Genomic DNA, 20,124 nt, shown 5'->3' on the forward strand with positions numbered 1-20,124 from the left:
ATGGTGACTGATACTAACATACTGCTTACTATAATGTAACATCTTTTGATATAACAACTACTTGATATTTTGTTTGGAGCATCAATTCAAGTCTCTCCATCATAAATTCAGGTGGCCTTCGCCTACTAAATTCTTTCAGACTGATAAGCAATTTTCAACAAACATTTGAAATCAAAAAATATGTTTTGTGCATTTAAAGGAGATTTCACTTTGTTGTCGTTGCAGGCCAATGTTCCCAGCAAAAGCCAAATGACTTTATGTGCCTGGACTCTCAAGTACTTTTGACAAAGAACAGAAGTTTGGTTTAAATTAATGGAAGGTGGATTTAGAGTGAAAGTATTTTCATGCATCTTTTCCAAAAATCAATGTTGTGCTATCTTTGAGGCAGGTTAATTTTCTTTTACTAATGGGGCTCCACAAAAAAAATAAAAATAATAATAATTTATTATTAAGTCCCATATTAAGTCCCCTAAACAAATTGTGAGTTTCATAAATAAAAAATAAAAATTGATCTCTAATTGAATCAACTTTACACACTTATATACACAGGAACAAAACTGCAGTGAAAAGTAACTCATGCTAACATTCTGCCTGAAATCTCCTTTTGTGCTCAACGGAAGAAAAAGTCACAAAATTGAATTGCATAAAATTATAATACATTGAGCCAAGTGGCATTTGCACATAAATGATGCTTGACCTTTCCTCAAGACTAACTTTACTTTTAAGAGCCATTTCTGCAATTACTTTTAACCGACTGATCCCAAGGTGATTTTAGTGCATTTATGCACTCAAGTTCACACAGGTGTCTTAGCAGAGTAAGTAACCACAGGTGTCGTTCATCACATTAACCATGGACATGTTCCACTGACGTTTGACAACCAGAAAGTGTCAGATACAATATTCCTTTTGAATAGTATTCTTTGTTTCAAAACCACACATTTATTGTGAAATATTTAGTCAAACTTTTTTTTCAGAAATGCACGCTACTTGGTTTGATATTTTATTATGTAATGCAATGACATTAGTTTATTTTTAAGTGTGGCTTAAGTGTCCACATACTTTCTTGAAGACACATTTATAAAAGTTATCCGTTTTCTCACAAACCTTCACAATGTCATTGATCAGAGAGTAACGGAACATCCAGTCCAGGTTGATGCTCTCATTTTCAAGGATGTCCTGAAAAAGAGCAAACTGGAATTTTACACTCTGAAACCTCTGAAATTGTTTACAGAATAAAAAAGTGACCCTGTTGTACTGTTGCAGAACACATTGCAAAAAAGACATTATCTCAAACAAGGTTAACTTGAACAAACAAGGTTATTAACACAGAAATTACAGAATTGCAATAGCAATGTAATCCAGACTCAGTTACTACAATTTCTACAGTTGCCAATTTCTTCCTAGAAATGATCAGAACAGCATGCATTGCAACATTAGCAATAACAATGTCATCCTTTCATAAATCATTTGCTAACCCACCTGTAGACTGCCCCTGGGGCAATACTCTGTCACAATGCAGATGTTTGGTGGGTCAATACAAGCACCAATAAACCTTGTCAGATGGTTGAATTGAACATCTCTCATCTATAAAGAACAAAAAACAACAAAATGATGAGTTCTAAAGTACAACCTGTATGATGGTGAAGATATTAGTTTGAGGTATTATATTTTATTTTATTTATTTATTATTATTTTCATTTTTTATAACCGCACATATCTTATCTATAATAACAGCATGATGAGTTTTGAATTATAACTTGTTTGATGGCGCAGATTAGTTTGATTTCTAATTATTAAAAAACTCTGTGACTATGGCAAATAATATAATATAATATAATATTCTTTGTGAAATAAAGAAAAAACAATTATGAACCAAAAACCCATTCCGAATTGTTACATCCACATTATAAAAATTAGCTGTGTTTAATGTCATTGTAAAATTACTAAACACACATTCTATAATAATGCACAATGTTGCTATTTTCTTGACAAGCACAGACTTGTGTAGTTATGATAACAGACAATAGTTTTTTATTATTAATAATACTATAATAACACTCAGTAACCACTTTATTAGGTACACATATACACCTACTTATTCAGCCAATCGTGTTGCATCAGTGCAATTCATAAAATCATACAAATGCGGGTCAGGAGCTTCAGTTAATGTTCACATCAACCATCAGAATGGGGAAAAACAGAAAGGTGAGGCTGCATTGGGACTACCATCTGTGTACCTCAGCAAAAATAGAGATTCATCAGACCAGGCTGTGTTTTTTCAGTCTTTAACTGTTCAGTTTTGTTGAGCCTGTGCTCACTGCAGCATCAGCTTTCTGATCTTTGCTGACAGAAGTGGTACCCAAAGTGGTCTTCTGCTGTTGTAGCCCATCCACCTCAAGGTTCCACGTGTTGTACATTATGAGATGCTATTCTGCTCGCATCAAATGTACAGAACAGTTTTCTGAGTTGCCGTAGCCTTTCTGCCAGCTCAAACCAGTCTGGCCATTCTCTGTTGACCTCTCTCATCAACAAGGCATTTCCTTCCACAGAACTGCCACTCACTGTGTGAAAATCCCAGGAGATCAGCAGTTACAGAAATAGTCAAACCAGCCCATCTGGCACCAACAATCATGCCATGCTCCAAATCACAGAGATCACATTTTTCCCCATTCTGATGGTTGATGTGAACTTTAACTGAAGCTTCTGTCCCGTATCTGAGTGATGTTATGCTTTGCACTGCTGCCACATGATGGGCTGATTAGATAATTGTATGAATATGTAGGTGTGCAGGTGTACCTAATAAAGTGGTCACTGAGTGTATATGTTTATTGAACATTGGTATTTATCATATTGATGGATGCCGCTATTTTATCAAATAAATAAGCCACTCAAGTCTGTGCGTTATAGTGATTTTACAAAGGGTAAAATACCCTCACACACAGTCTCACATACAGTAGCTTACTGATTTAATAAGCATAAAGCAAAATCAGTGACCTTTCTCTAAAGGTATCCCAACCCTATTTCTTCAGATCATGTCAATGGGAGTGTACCATCATCACTCACAGAGGTGTTGTGAGACCACCTAAACTTAGCACAACCTTTTACCTACATAACTGTGGGGGCAAAGTCATTGGGAAAGAAGAAGTTAAGTTTCCACAGGCATTCTAACCCCCATCTGTCTGGCCCTTTAATGTGTTCTGGCATGACAGCTAATCAGACCCCCTGAGGCCACTGTCTGCAGACCGGCCACTTCCGACTGCTGCTGTGCGGCCCCTCACGTTTCCTATCAAAGCTGGGCAAGTAAGCACTGGCCTTAAGTCTGCTGGTGTTATGTGCTTTCCCCCAGGATAAAGCCATCAAAACAAACTCGGGCTTCAGATAAGACTGCTGTGAGAAGCTTATGAAGTTCTTGAGGATGTAAGGGGTTTTCAGGATAACACTGAATCGCATTGGGCTCAGATGATAGACAGAAAAGAGCTCACTACAATACTACTCTTACTAGTTCTGCGGTATTGTGCATACATAGTACATTTTCTGTGTGCATGAAATACCCGGATGACCTACTGCACTTGCCAAAATGTGCAAAACTCATAATGTGCAAATATATTGCCAAAGTTTTCAAACAGAAAATATTTTGGACTTGTACCATGTTTATCTAAAACAAAAAACATAAAAATTGTGAATGGGGCCTGTCCATAAACATTAAAATACACAATGTTTAAAAAGTACAGTCATAAGTCTTAAACATCATACATGTTAACATGATTTAATGTGATAAAATCGCTTACAGAGTTTACTGGCATTGCGATTGTAATATTGGGTATAACAGATAAGGACTGGGTTTCCCGAAGCACTAAGTAGAAAATTAGTAGCACTTAAGTAGTACTTAATCTCTAAGGCGCACTTCACAAAAGTATTTTTATCGAAGTAGTTCATAAGATTTTCGTAAATTAACGAGAGGTTTGAACCTATCTTAAGTCCATTAAGTGCAACTTACAGTGAACGTATCTTTCTCGCATCTTTCACAGTTTATCAAAGACAATGGAAAAAGTTATAAATTGTATTATTTTGATCACTGGAAAGCCATTGTAAATGATTTCAGAAGATAAAAAAGTGTTGAAAAATGCTATAAAATCAATAGGCAGTCTGAGCATGCAACGTGATAGGTCGAAATTTACATGACACATAATACAGTGTATCGTTATATTAACCTTCTTTGATAAGCATAATTGTTATGGCAATAGAAAGACAATATGTTCTTATTAAACAGATTATTTAAGACATACACTCACCTAAAGGATTATTAGGAACACCTGTTCAATTTCTCATTAATGCAATTATCTAATCAACCAATCACATGGCAGTTGCTTCAATGCATTTAGGGGTGTGGTCCTGGTCAAGACAATCTCCTGAACTCCAAACTGAATGTCAGAATGGGAAAGAAATGTGATTTAAGCAATTTTGAGCGTGGCATGGTTGTTGGTGCCAGACGGGCCGGTTTGAGTATTTCACAATCTGCTCAGTTATTGGGATTTTCACGCACAACCATTTCTAGGGTTTACAAAGAATGGTGTGAAAAGGGAAAAACATCCAGTATGCGGCAGTCCTGTGGGCGAAAATGCCTTGTTGATGCTAGAGGTCAGAGGAGAATGGGCCGACTGATTCAAGCTGATAGAAGAGCAACTTTGCCTGAAATAACCACTCGTTACAACCGAGGTTGTGAAGCCACAACACGCACAACCTTGAGGCGGATGGGCTACAACAGCAGAAGACCCCACCGGGTACCACTCATCTCCACTACAAATAGGAAAAAGAGGCTACAATTTGCAAGAGCTCACCAAAATTGGACAGTTGAAGACTGGAAAAATGTAGCCTGGTCTGATGAGTCTCGATTTCTGTTGAGACATTCAGATGGTAGAGTCAGAATTTGGCATAAACAGAATGAGAACATGGATCCATCATGCCTTGTTACCACTGTGCAGGCTGGTGGTGGTGGTGGTGTAATGGTGTGGGGGATGTTTTCTTGGCATACTTTAGGCCCCTTAGTGCCAATTGGGCATCGTTTAAATGCCACGGCCTACCTGAGCATTGTTTCTGACCATGTCCATCCCTTTATGGCCACCATGTACCCATCCTCTGATGGCTACTTCCAGCAGGATAATGCACCATGTCACAAAGCTCGAATCATTTCAAATTGGTTACTTGAACATGACAATGAGTTCACTGTACTAAAATGGCCCCCAAAGTCACCAGATCTCAACCCAATAGAGCATCTTTGGGATGTGGTGGAACGGGAGCTTCGTGCCCTGGATGTGCATCCCACAAATCTCCATCAACTGCAAGATGCTATCCTATCAATATGGGCCAACATTTCTAAAGAATGCTTTCAGCACGTAGAATTAAGGCAGTTCTGAAGGCGAAAGGGGGTCAAACACAGTATTAGTATGGTGTTCCTAATAATCCTTTAGGTGAGTGTATATGAGTAATGTGACCGTGCAGTTTAAAACTTAAATAAATATGCCTAAATAAATCATTAAAATATGGTTAACAAAGAAGATTAGAGTAAGAGTGTGCAATGAGAGATTTCCTCTCTCTTTCTCTTCATCCTCCTCTTCTTCTTTCCACCCATGGCTGGTTCAAATCGGCTCGCCTATAGTCTTTTTACAAGGCAGTAACAAAGAGCATGTTGCATAATGGCAGTAAGGCTACAAGCCCATACAGTGCCTTGAACTCTTAACCAGACAATCTATTCATATTTAGATTAATATGATGGTCAATGCTGATGCCCATCATTTAAATCTTGTTCTGTGAGCATTTGTTCAGTTTCCAGCTGAAGTAACAAAACTTTAGGCTACATGAGAGCCCCTTACGACTCACATTGCATTTTTTGCATCACTTTCATGAAACTCTGATTTAGTATCAATACATCTGAAACGTCATCTTGCTATAGCTACCATCGTATCTTCAATTCAATTCTGCAATAGTTATTACATTTCGGCACCTCAGCAAAGTTACAAACAACTGTTGTGTTTGTTAGTATTTCCACATTATTTCCATGTTGAGAAGACAAACTCCCAGACATACTGGCCAAAGCGATCAGCACCTTTGGACCGTCAGCTCCCATAATGAAGCACTTAAGTTCTACTTTATAGTGAGCGATATACCTGCTGGTTTGGTGTTAGTCAGGTGTTACTCCATCAAAAATATATAACGAGGATAGTTACAGTAAGATGATCCTAAAGGCTTAAGTTGCAACGTTATTGTGAATCTCCCATAGTAGTGATAGTATCACTTTTAAATCATGTTAACACATTCTTCATAATGTGCATTTTTCACTTCCAATGTAAATGCTTTACTGTAACCATTTGTTTTACTTTTTACTTTAAGTAATGTTTTGTGGTAATCAACATTATTCCACAAAGGCTATCAATTGAGCTTAACTTGAATTGAACTTGGAACATTCCTTTAAGACATTTTATGCAAACATGGCTTTAAAATGCTAAATAGTTTTTAAATTTATTTCTGAGATGATTTCTGGACGCAACTCGCTGAAATAAACATGCAATGTCATGAGGCAGAGCCGTTTGTGAGCATATGGGGGCCCTAAACAAAATCCAACTTGGAGGCCCCCCAGTTAACACAAAAATGAACATTAAATTAACAGAGCATTAAAAATAAAACAACAATAAATAATTATACAAATGAACACTAAATGACTATAAATAACAATAAAAAACCATATACAACAGGACACAAATGCAAAAAGTTAGCTAACTAATTGTTCCAGTTTAATGCATTACAACAAACAAACACAATCTAACCAGGTAGCTGGCTAACGTTCATTTCTTACCAGTGGTCTGGCTGCATTTCTCCTCCTCTTCCCTTTTCTTTTTCGTTTCAGACTTGTAGGTGTGCGTGCCTGCACATCTAGCTACAACTCTCTCTATGCAGTTATATTTTCCCTTCCCTCTCAGGCCACAAGGGGGTCCCCTATAACCGTCTAATTAAGCCATAACAGCTGCCTGAGTCTTACTCTCAGCTTTTAGTATACTTAATAATAATAATAAAAAATACATTAAAAAATGACCTTGCTTTGCGGGGGCCACTTATACCTAGAAATGGCCAAGTCAAGAGGTAATGTGAAAACAATGTAGCATATCACAGTTTGAAATGCTTATCCTTGCATAAGGCATACTGTTAAAAGATTTATATACAGTGCAGAATGCAGTAAGAAATAGCTTTAAAATGGATCTATAACGTCAACATGAAAGTCAACATTCACAATCCAATGTTACCACCATAATGAGACATATTTGAGAAAGAAACATTACATTCAATGCATAAAATATTTAGGATTGGACTTATTCATCGGAAATGATTGGATCTTAAAAATAAAGTGGGCTACACATACCAAAATGGAGCAAGATGATTAGAGAAGAGAGGTTAAAGATAAAAGGGATTGGTGATGTCCGCCAAAAAGGGAAGTAGTTTCAGAATTACATTTTGATGAAAAATTACAAAGACACGTATCTTTTCTTATGAGTAATATACACACAATAAGACCAGAAACATGTATCAAAAAGGTAAGTAGGGTCAATTTTGATAACATGTTGACTTTGTGCATCTCTGAAATGCTTTTTCTGTTGCCACATCATAAATTCACAAGGTATCATTCTTGATTCCCCCTTCCACTCTATATCTTTAACATCCCTTCAAAAGATTACATGAAAATATCTCTTAAGTCAGAGCTCCCTTTTAGAAATACCTTGTAAAATTCAGTCACACTGCCCCCCTTTTTTCCAAAGCCTAATATTGACATCCCACCCCCACTTAAGAATGTTTGTATGTTTTATGTGTAAAAGTGTGCAAGAAGAGGGGGAGGTTGTGTTTTAACCACCTTAGGCAGTGAGGCTGTCCATTGGGGTCATAAACAATGGTCTAAACACACACATAACACACATACCTTGTCTTCTACTCCCAGACACATGCACACAAATGTAAAAACACCCCCCCCCCCACCCCCCGTCCTCTCTTACATGCTTTAGTTCAAACAGCACTTGTCTTGTCAGCTCGATCCGTTTCTTGTTCACATGTTTGATTGCCACCAGGTTGCCCTGTTGTGAATAAAAACATGTTAAAGTGAATCAGAACTGAAAAGAAATCTGAGACGTTGTTCAAACTAAAGCAAAACGTAACTCCAATAAGTCTCCTGAGCAGTAAAAAAAGTCGGAGCAATAACATTTCCCACTGTTCCAATGTGTGGATGTGAGGTAAACAAACTGTAATTCTCTCTTTGTGCTGATGGTCTAAAGTAACTGGCACTGAAAAAATGGCACTCAAAACATGAAAACTGATTTGTCCTTGTCTGCAACCACAATGACAGCAGAAACATTCAGCTGCCTCAGTGGACATTTGATGCCTTAGTGTTCTTTTCAGCTTACAATGAGGGACAATGAGGTGACACTGAATGTTTATCCACTGAACATACTCAACAGTTCCTCATGCTTAAAGTCCTCTTAGAGTTGATCCAACAAATACATATTTTTTGCTTAAGAAATATAGGCTGTGTTACAAACCAAGTGAGCTACCAAGCTAGACAGCATTTTTAGGCATCATAGACCGTTCCAAATAGTAATCAGCTAAATTACACTGCCTTATTTCACAGCTCTCTTGAATACTTGTTCCTGATTGGTCAATCCAGGTATTCTGCAGTGAAATGTTTTGTATAACGATTGCTAAACCAAGCTCTGTGACAAGCTGTTTAAACAGCGCCATATAATCACATAATATTAGAGCAAAAAAGTAACCTCAAAATTGTTTATGTGAACACAATTACTTCCTGGTTTCCATGGGAAGCAGCATTTCCTGTGTGATATACCAAACCCTTATCGAGGGTAAGTTTAGATCAGGGGTCTGCAACCTACGTTGAGGGGTAATCACTAGCATGCAAGCAACAGTGAGAGAGGAGTAGACTATTCTATTTATATGAAGTCCCTAACCGTAAACCTAACATAAACACATATTGTGGGGTTAAAAATCTGAGTCTGATTCAAAATATAAATTAAACCCGATCAAGAGGAAAGATTTCATCAAGATGTAGAAACCAGGAAGTAGTTGCGTTCAATTGTTCATAAACAATAGTGAGCATGACTTGGAGGTTGTATTTTAGTTTTAAAATTAAAAGTTTTCTTCACTCATGTTTAGGTTTAGGGTTTGTGTTAGGATGTAACATAATAAATGTATAACATAATTTACAACTAAACCTACAACTCGCTTTTTAGCCACCCTGTGGATGTTTCACCTAAAATCTGGTCAACGACATTTCCGGCTTCGGCCACTGGGGCAGTGGTTTGAATTTCCGTAAATAGAGACCGATATCAGCAGCAGAACTTTCGACCTCTTGTCACCGAATTGCCATAGTATGTCTAACAGTGGACAACGAAGCAGCTCATATGGTTTGAAACAGATCAACACATCAACAAAGGTGTCATAAAGCTAAATTAGACAAAAAAGTAGCAATAAATTCAACTGTTTAAAGAATACAAAACATGCACACGACAAAATCTCTTCAGCTTATACGTTTGGCACATTGAGATCTGTGATCCAATTATCGTAGCGTAGCACACATAGCAATGCCGACTGACTTGAGGAGCCACAGTGCTGATCTATAAGCAACACACTGGATTGGTAGTGCACCCACTCTCTCTGCGTTTCTCCAGTGAATAAACGTGTGTGGGTGTGCAGCGGCGGGAGGGATAATTTCACAAGAACTCACCTTAAAATAGCCTGTTTTTGCAAATAACTGATATTTTCCATGAGCTGTTATCAAGGAGCCATAGCTGGAACCTCTCTGGAAACAGAAGGCAGAGATACTAACAACCATTCAAGACAAAATAGCTTGTGTACATTTAAAAGGAACAGATTCATATACAGTGGCATTCTTTATGGGAAAATTCCACTAGCTAAACTTAACAAACTTGTGTCATCAGTGCCCAAATGCTTACGAAGTGTTATTACAAGAAATGGTGATGTTACACTGTGGTAAACACTCGACTGTTCCATCGATTTGGAGCGTGTTGCAATCATCTGATTTGAAATTAGTGTATTTAAAACAAAATTATAAAAAAAATACATTACAAGGTAAAACATCAAATAATGTGTTTTTGAAGTGCTTTCAATATAGCACAGGGTGAATAGAATTGATAAATCACTCCTTTTTGTTTTTATTAGCATTTTCCATGCTGTCAAAACTTTTTCGGAATTGGGGTTGTAGCATATAGATGACCTCAAAGCTAATAGACATGAACAAAATGCCCGGACATCATTTAAGAATGTTTTTGTATTTGGTGTGCCATTCTATTGCTTTGAAAACAGCATACACTTAAACTGGCATGTCTGTGCAAAATCAGTGTTTATTTAAAGGTTTAATCTGAGATTTTTAATGTGGTCTGACTTAAGGAACCCATTGCATTTTTAGATTACTAAATGATACCAAAAAGATTTGATATATGAAGTTGCATTTGAATCATTGAATAAATAGTTGTAAGAGGAGTAGAAAGCATTAAAAGCTTTGTTTCAATAACATGAGAGGAGTAGAATGAATCATACAATCAACATAGTGACGTGGAACACTTTGGAAAGCGATTTCAAAGTGTGCAATAATATATGCTGCAGCCTGGAAAATTCACTGGCCTTAAATATGTATGTTCCATGTATGAGGCCAAAAAAGTAATAACAACCACTGTTTATGTCTATGCATTTGTGTGTGTTTACAAGGAAAAGAATAAGTCTGCTAATCCAGAGCAGAACATGATACACAAGAGGTCGGCACGAGGTAGAAGGCCAGGCAGCCAGGCTTGAGGTTATTTGAACAATAGTTAGTCATCTAAAAATGCAGTGGGTTCCTTAAACAATCGGTTTGAAATATATATATATATATATATATATATATATATATATATATATATATATACCCAGACTGAGCCATCATTGTAATTCCCAAGGAATGCCTTTTTAATTGGACATGGCCATGGCCAAAAGTGCCAGGTATTACAGCCAAGTCAGAGAAGGCATTTTAATGAGATAAATCAAAACCATATGAACATGGTTTGACACAGGAAGAACCCTCATTTATTCTACGTTGTTTATACGCAAAGAGACACCCAGAGACAGTTTGTCTTTAAAATACATGATCCCTGCCATTTTTAAATTCAGATCAGGTTTCAATGTAGCCAACTGGAAAACACATCATTTTTATGCAGCTTGATCCCAGATATGAGAATACCAAAATTATTTTTACCTGTGAGAGAGTGAGACGGCTGCCTGCGCATTTGTGATATTTGTTGGGGCTTTCAAACTGCAGCTCCTCCCACCGTATCCTCCAAAGCATTCCAGCTAACTCCTTCTCCAACTTCAGTTTCCTAGAAAAGAGCATGTGATCCAATTAAAGCCACTGACAACAATGCAAAGAGAAAAATACTGTTTTAGCAACACTTTTTTTCTGAGAAAAAAAAAAATGTGTGTGTGGTACATGCACATGCAAAACTCTATGTTCTGAGTGGTTGCTATGTGGTTACTAGGGTGTTATGAGTACTTTCTAGGTGATTGCCCACTCTCAATGTAAGAGTAAGCGTACTTCTAGGGAGACTCGCAGCTGTACATCCTCACACCAATATTTAGTTAGCTCCTAGCCAATCATACATCAGCCATTGCTTTAAAAGTCTGCCTACAATATACCACTTGCATTTCAGTGTGTCAACACGGCAACCTCCACCTCCCCACCGCCACCAGTTGAGTCCTGTCCTACACGGCGTTTGTCTCCTCGTCCCCTGCCACTGGGGGACGAGGAGACAAACTGATGGTTTGAGTGGCAATCTCATCGGAATCTGATGGTTTGAGTGGCGAGGCGGGGCTGGCGCCAAAAGAGACATTATAATACTAATTCATAGAATTTTAATAATATAATCAAATAACGGTCATGTCAATTTTACTAAGTCTGTATGGAAATTTACTAAGAATAAATTCAGAGACTATTTAGCAGTGACGGGCCACTTCTATTAAAATGAATGGGAGTAACTGGAACACCCAACCAAGGATCTCTTCTACCCAACATTAAACGGATGTAGAAAGGAAGTCGCACCTTACAGGTAAAAGAGCCAATCACCTTTTAGATACAGACATCACCTGTCAATCAGCTCGAGAACACACATAAGCATTAGCTATACAAGCCGGGAAAATTGTGTTTTTAGTGTAATATGAGGTAAAGAAGTCCAATTTAGGATTCCAGTATTGCTTTAGATTTCGGTCTTCCCCCATTCAAGAAGATAGGAGCTGCAATGTTATGACTGGAAACAGCCTTCCGAGAGTATTCCAAAGATGGCGAAAGTGGACTGACTTGCAAGAAAGTCTGATTATTAGCACTTGTGCTGGTTTAGCACCCGGTTCACTAAATTAATTATGCAGATCAGGCAACAGCATAAACGTGCCCACAAAATTGCTGCTAAACACAATTTGTATGTGCAATTCTGATCTTGTGGGCAGATCATGAGCACTATATAGTGGAGGATACTGCAGACAACCACGACCTGATATGCCTGTCACAGTACAGCATCATCTTACTAATTTGATCGAGACACCTGAATCAACGCATCTGGATACAGTATATGCCAGTTTATAATGCTCTTCTCCATCATTGGATCATCATATTGCCCTGAGTGGTTGTTAATGCATTTCTATGTGTTTGCTAGGTTGTTCTGGGTGGTCGCTTACTGACCAAAGTCAAAAGGCCCACCACCAAGACTCTATTAGGTCCTTAGATATGGCTTTTTCTTCTCTTTCTTCATCCGCCAGGCAAAATGCGTACATCTGATCGCTTAGAAAAATAATAGCACACTTCTCCTCAACCAGTCGTATGATCGTGGGATGAATTAGCTCCAACGTTTAAAGGGTTAGAGGTCTTAATATGAGCAAAAGTAACAGTGCTGCTTGCCTTAGCAAACACCTCTAAAATGTTTTGGCAATGCTGTTTAATTTTGCACAGTTAGTTTAAATAACCCTTACACAATAAGTGCATCTACATGTAAGATTAAACTAAGGTGGAAACAATTTTTGCAGCAGACTGAGTTAAAGTCGGATGGGGCGATAAAATGTGAGCAATCTCAGGGTCACTGATGTTGTGCCCTTTCCAGCATATTATTTTTACACGTAAGTAAACCGAGCAGTGCAGCCAACCATGTGGATAAATACATGGGTAGCGTCCAAGTTAATCAACACATCTGGACGAGCTCTCTGAGGACCTGCTATTTCTCAACAGCTTCCATTTGCAGAAAACGATTGCTTATGTTTTGTACACATCAGAAACTCCACATGTTTCAGGGATGTTAAAGGAGAGTTGCAAAAGGAGTATATCAATGAAGAGATTCAAATATTTCAAAGGGATATTTCACTCAAAATTTTAATTCTGCCATCATTCTGTTGTTCCAAACTGAATTACTAGCTTTTATTCTGTGGAACACAAAAAGAGATGTTAGTCAGAATGGGAAAAAAATGCATTGCAAGTGAATGGGCATATAGGCTGACATACTGCCTTACATCTCCTTTTGTGCTCTATGGTGAATGAAGGAAAGTCCTACAGGTTTGGAATGACATATAGGTCAGCAAATTTTAAATTTTTACAGAATTTTTATTTTTGGATGAACAAACCTTTTAGTTTTCAATGCTGTTAAAAAGAATGCGAAACCCCCACACATTCCGCTACAATGTAAAAGGTGTAAAATACTTCCAGATGGCAGTGTTACTACTGCAGCATCTGCATTTCAACAGGGTTTTTCACTCGACTTTAGAGTCACTCTGGTAAGCCCCAAAACAAGCACCATTATTTGTTTTTGTAGACCAGATTTTGGACCCAGAGAGGTGGAAAAAACCTCAGCAGGGTCTTTATATTAAAGAGCCAGCATCAAAAATGTATGCTCAGCTGTTTGCCAAAGGGTGCCTCGGGGTTCAGTGCTTGGACCGCTCCTCTTCTCCATATGCATGTTATCACTCGGAACTGTCATCCAGGCGCATGGCTTTTTCTATCACTGCTATGCTGATAACACATAACTCTACCTCTCATTCCAGCCTGATGATCCGACGGTAGTCGCCCGGATCTCAGCCTGCCTAGTAGACATTTTGTGTTGGATGAAAGATTACCACCACTGTCCAGGACAGCCAGAAATCTTGGAGTTGTGTTTGACGATCAGGCTTCACAGACCACATCGCAAGGACTGCCCGATCATGCAGATTTGCCTTGTACAACATTAGGAAGATCACCACTCCTCGTCCAAGCTCTTGTTCTATCCAGGCTGGACTACTGCAATGTTCTTCTGGCAGGCCTTCCAGCATGCACTGTCAAACTTCTGCAATTGATCCAGAATGCGGCAGCGAGAATGGTCTTCAACAAGCCCAAGAGAGCGCACGTCATGCCTCTCCTCTTCAAATTGCACTGGCTGCCAATGTTTGCTCGTTTTAAGTTCAAGGTACTGATTCTTGCTTACAGAACAACCACTAGTTCCACACCCCACGCTAAACTTTTAGACTTGTTTGCCCTCCAGAAGCCTGCGTTCTGCAGAAGAATGCTGCCTCGTGGTGCCATCTCATAGAGGCACAAAATCACTGTCCTGGACCTTTATCTTAACTGTTCCCTGCTGGTGGAATGACTTGCCTAATTCCACACGAGCGGCTGTGTCTTTAGGTTCTTTCAAAAAACAGCTAATGATGTGAATTTCATGAACACCTAACCCATTCATACCAATGGATTTTCTGTAAAAACAAAAATTACATTTAAAAAAACTTTCCTTACTATGTGTACTGCTCTAAGCTATGTGAGACTTGTATTACAGCACTTATAATATTGTTGTCCCCTCTGTTGGATGAATCACTTCTATTGTTCTCCTCATTTGTAAGTCGCTTTGGATAAAAGAGGCTGCTAAATGAATAAATGGAAATGGAAATGGAAAATCCTTGTTCTAAAATGCTGAAATTCCATGACAAGTCGACTTAAGGGAATGTGGTTGATTAGAAAGTGGTTGGATGAGTTGTGAGGAAGCATTTAGTAAACTAAAGAACAATAGACTAAACTGCGTATTTCTCTTTTGAAAGCTTGCTGGCATTGCTCCTTATTTGATGTGGTCAGAGTGTGCAGTGTTAGCACTTATAAATATAAATATTTTCCATAGAACTTCTTGGGAGATGCTTTCTATCCAAAGTGGCTTACTACAAGTGCATATATTGTATTGTTAGCTTTTTTTAAAGGCCCTCAGTAAGGGATTAACCACAAGATCTATTTATATAGCCTTTGTGAGAAAGCCTCCTGAAGGTTTTATCTAACACATAAAAAGTATAGTATGTATATAAAGCACCCTGTGCTTCATAATCTAAGTGATACAAATACAGTTTTGTTTTCATTTAAACCTGGAACTTTAAAGATTAAAAAGTTCTGAACAAAAATGTTCTAAAATAAATATTTAAGATTTCTAGGTCATTAATAATATAGAAGGACTTTAGTGACATTCACTTCTTTGGACAAAAGATAATTTCCTTTCTTCCACTGAAACCCACAAGATTCTCTTTGGAAAATTGACAGATCTGGATAACATGGATCATTGGGTTGTGCTGCTTGGAGCTTGAGTGCATGCTATTATTAAAGCAAAGAATGGGCAAAGGGCCTACCAAATACTAAAACATTTTGAAATTCATGCCAATTTTGTATGTTTTTATTATAATTTGTAATGAAAATTTTTACCTATCTATGCCTATCCTAAAGGTCAAAATGCCCCCCTAAAGACTACATTGTAGTACCGGACTTGTCTCATGACACATCATAATTATAATAATATGAGATGGCAAAATCATATGAAATTGTACGTGTTTTCTGTGCAAATAAAAATCATATTTTTAATGTAAATAAACAATGTTTCATAAGTTTAACCCCTAAACTTAAATCTAAGCATAAGGTCTAACCCCTTTTCAAACCCTAAATGAAAGTAACTGTTCCTTCCAAACATTTTACATGAAAGTGAAAGTGAGAAAATTATAACAGAATTTTCAATTTTGGATAAACTTTCCCCATTGCTGATCAGCTTGAATTCTTGCTATTACTTTATTTTGTATCTACTGGGATATTAGGATTATTTAAATGATTCCTAAAGTGTTTTTTATTTTTTTTTTTATTTTTTTCAAAAATTTCATTTTAGGGACAAATTTATAAACCAATGAGAGAGAAATATAAGTGCAGCATAGATCTAGCGGGAAGACTAGCAGCTGTACATCATCAAGCCATAAGCTAGGTAACTCTTAGCCAATCACATGTAAGCCATCGCTTTATAAGTCTGCTCACAATCTATCACATTGCTGTTTCAGTGTGCTAACACGGCAACCTCCACCACCCCACCACCACCAGTAGAGTCCCATCCTGCACGAGGGTAGGCTCCTTGCCCCTGTCTCCTATCTTCGGCAGGATATGACAGTTCAGAGTACAACTTCTTTGGACCGCCAGACGGGGCTTACGCCAAAGAGAGACATTCATTTTCTGTTTTATATTCATCAAATAAATGTCACTCAACTCTTCCTGATAGAATGACAAGTCCAAGAATAAGTCAACCTACACTGCAACTGCAATATTTATTCTAGTAGGCACGAGGAGCTAACATAAATGTTTGTCTCAAAGTGTTGACTATACTGGTCATAAGTCCATTTATATAACCTGTGAGCCAGCTTCTACTATTCCTTTTTCCACGAGACTATTCAGTAGTATTTTCTCCGATTTTATATAAAAAAGATGAAAATTTTAAAAAATATATATAGACTGTGTTTTACCAGACTTGCAAGACTCGAGTTAATTATTTTTACACATATTTCGATTATTATCTTATTTATTATTCAGGGTTCAACAGTGAGGAAGGGCTGGTGGCCCCGGCCCAGTGTGAAAGAGTTTGGGGCTAGTTGATTGTCCTGTTAAAATCAGGCCCTGTCTTATGTTTGTCGATCATGTAGATGTGTTTTAATACTTTGCAAATGTAAATATTTATTTATTGGCAAAAAACAGAACTTTGTTGTTGCAATTGTGTTGATTTTTCATCATGGTAAATTTATTTAGCTAGCTAACATAGATAAGGTTTAATCAGAATTGTGAGAGTGACTTCTGACAAAATCTTAAAAGTATCTAAAAACTAAAAGAAAAGAAAATAACTAATGAATAACGTTTAAGGTAAAATACGATTTTTACACATACTGTATAAAAATATGTTGCCTAAAAGAATTAATTTATCATCCATCAACTATTTAATAATAAAAACATATTTGTGTCAGGGCTGCTGAAAATGTTGAAAAATGTTGAAAGAATTTTGGAGAAGTAGAAATCTGAAAAACAAAACCTGATGCACTGAACAAATAAATATAAAAATCCTTATTGTTTAGCCCAATTATTTATTTATTTTCTATCTTAGTTGTGTTTATATTTTATCATGACATAAAAATAAACATTTTTTGTACTTGCATTACACATATACAATTGTTTAATAATAATAGTTTGTATATTGCAATATAGAATTATTATATTAATAATAGGCATTAGTGTCTTATACATCACCATTTAATACTTTAGCATTCTGATAATAATACTACTATCTAGCTGATCAAGCGAAATGAACAGTGTGATATTTAGAAAATCCACACTTGCCTTGAAAACAGAAACATTTTCTTGATTTCACAGGAATGCCTGCTTAGTGGTTGCTCTGGCAACAATCATGTAAATTCTACTCTGATACCTATAGAAGCTTTTCTTGTAAGTCTTGAGGGGGAAAAAAAACCCAGAGCTGCAGGTTCCAGCAGGTCTTCTTATGATGAACTCTTGGGTATTCCACACATTTCCTTTTATATGAAAGACTAAATGTAATGTTTGTAATGTTTATAAGCTTACCTGTAGATCAGAAAACTGGATATTCCGAAAATAATGAGGGCCAGTCCAGATCCGACTGCTACTATTCCAAGCACAGGAAGGTGATCTGTAAAATTAAAGTAACATTTATACAAAACTGATTTGAATTACTGAACAGCTTTTGCACCCAAAGTCCACAGAAGAAAAGAACAACACTAGCTGCAAATTAATATTTAAATTTCATGGCTAAATTAAAGCCAGAAAGCCTTGGTATAGAATTATGTTCTAGGCTTGTTATTTGTTTACAATGGTTTTAGTGCCACTGCAGACACAGAAATGACCAGTAGCTGTCAGATATCTGTATTCACTGTCAAAGATGACAGTTTTGTTGAATATGGAGCTAATATGAAGTTGACTTTGATTCAAATAAATAAATACTACAATCAGAAATATAATAAATAATAAATGATCTACTATGACAAGAGAGGGCAGTGAGCTGTAAATCTAACCATGAGATGAGCCAATTATTTAAATGTATTTTGCAACGTGTTTATAGAGTTGTGATATTTTGTGCCGTTATTTACAGCTAATTCTTGTAATTTTTATGTGATTTTATTAGAAACAGACCTTATTATTCAGACTGATAATTGTCTAAAATTCATTAATTAAATTGAAGCATTTAAATATAAAGATAAAAATCACCCTGGAAATCCATTACTGACCCTTAATGGAAAAGTTAATTTCTTTCACTGGATGAAATGTCCATTTGACAAATGAAAACCAACAAATTGAATTTGTAAGGTTACACTAACAAGAAAGAAACGTCCCTACCTTCCTTGCATGGTGAGAATCCACATGGAGGGTAGTCCAGAGGTGGGAAACCCTTGGGCCAATGAATCTTCTCTGTTGGTGACCACAAGATTTCTTTACTTGTCCCATTGTAGTGACCAACAATCTGTAATGAGAAATTTTGATTTAAGGGGAAAAAAACAATGTGTTGCCGTTAGCTTGAGTGCATTAGCCAAACTCAATTCAACACTTTTATCTCAAATAATGTAAAAGAAATCATGTAAAGTATTAGAAAGCTTAGATAAGCAAGACAAATAAATGAATGAATAAATTGGTAGAAAGTCAATTAGATACAGATATACTGTACATTATACATAGGGACACACTGATGTATTAGTACTGACACATATACAAACATTGGAAATATTTAAAAACGATAACGGAGAGTAAAATGTGTCACTATATTGCACTTAGTGCCTTATTTAGCACATGACAAATGAGTGTTACAACAGTGCTCGGCATGAAGACAGTTGTAACAAATGTGCTCCTTGTCTTCACACAATTGTGGAAAATGGGAACAATGTATGCAGACAGACAGAAAAAGGCATCTCATGTGAAAAAAACTGCATGTTTATTTTGGTTAGTATTTGTGCTGTATAGAAAAAGGCAAAAAGTGTTACAACTGTACTTGGTCTTCCCTATTAATGCATGAAATCCTGAGAAGGTATTGGGTATTCATGAGGGGGATGAACTATACTTACTGCATATTGTCCAGTTTTCAGGTTAGTCATTCCCCAAAGCCTGAAGTCTGTGTATCTGGCATTGTTCCAGTCTGTGCTAACAAGGCCGGTCACCCCTGAGATGAACAAACATCAACAGGAATCAAATAAACTGTTTAATCTGAGGATTGCTTTCAAAGCTATAAAATAAAAAGCACAAAAAAAAAAAGTATGACCCAGGAGAAAACAGAATAGCTCAGGGCAGGGCTAGACTATGTTAGCACCCTAGGCAAGAAACATACTGACAACACTTTTCAGTTGAACTCGTATTATCTGCTAAGCTTTTTAATAAATGTGATGTGATAACATATTTGACAAACAACCTGTTCCATATTACCTTCTGATCATTTAAACGAAAATTACACCCAAGAATTAATCAAATACAAACAGGCAAAAAATAATTGCAATAAACTATAGGTACCTACTGGCAACCTAAAGCGCAACATTGTGATGTTAGTGCTATCCATGTTTTGGCAAATCTTTTGCGGTCAATTTTTGTGCCAAAAAATCAAGGATCTGTGGTTTAAAAAAGTTTAAAAGTTAAAAAGTTTATTCTGGGCACAAATGTAAGCTTTGGGGAGAGGGCAAGATCATAAAAGCCTATCCTATGGATTCAGAAGACATGAAATATAACGTCTCCGT

General features: G+C 37.0%; 1 protein-coding gene across 1 annotated transcript in view; it reads right to left on the minus strand.

Annotated features, from left to right (window-relative positions):
- LOC127634225 (atrial natriuretic peptide receptor 2-like) overlaps positions 1-20,124 on the minus strand; it is an 83,684-nt gene that overhangs the window by 37,899 nt on the left and 25,661 nt on the right. Inside the window, exons 5-12 of the mRNA XM_052113685.1 lie at positions 19,465-19,559; positions 18,746-18,869; positions 17,957-18,041; positions 11,300-11,420; positions 9,776-9,850; positions 8,037-8,114; positions 1,480-1,584; positions 1,105-1,176 (exon numbers count right to left, since the gene is read on the minus strand). Coding sequence (XP_051969645.1) covers positions 1,105-1,176; positions 1,480-1,584; positions 8,037-8,114; positions 9,776-9,850; positions 11,300-11,420; positions 17,957-18,041; positions 18,746-18,869; positions 19,465-19,559 — 755 coding nt within the window. The remainder of the gene's footprint in view (positions 1-1,104; positions 1,177-1,479; positions 1,585-8,036; positions 8,115-9,775; positions 9,851-11,299; positions 11,421-17,956; positions 18,042-18,745; positions 18,870-19,464; positions 19,560-20,124) is intronic.

Source organism: Xyrauchen texanus, chromosome 4 (assembly GCF_025860055.1).
Source record: "Xyrauchen texanus isolate HMW12.3.18 chromosome 4, RBS_HiC_50CHRs, whole genome shotgun sequence".
Lineage (NCBI taxonomy): Eukaryota > Metazoa > Chordata > Actinopteri > Cypriniformes > Catostomidae > Xyrauchen > Xyrauchen texanus.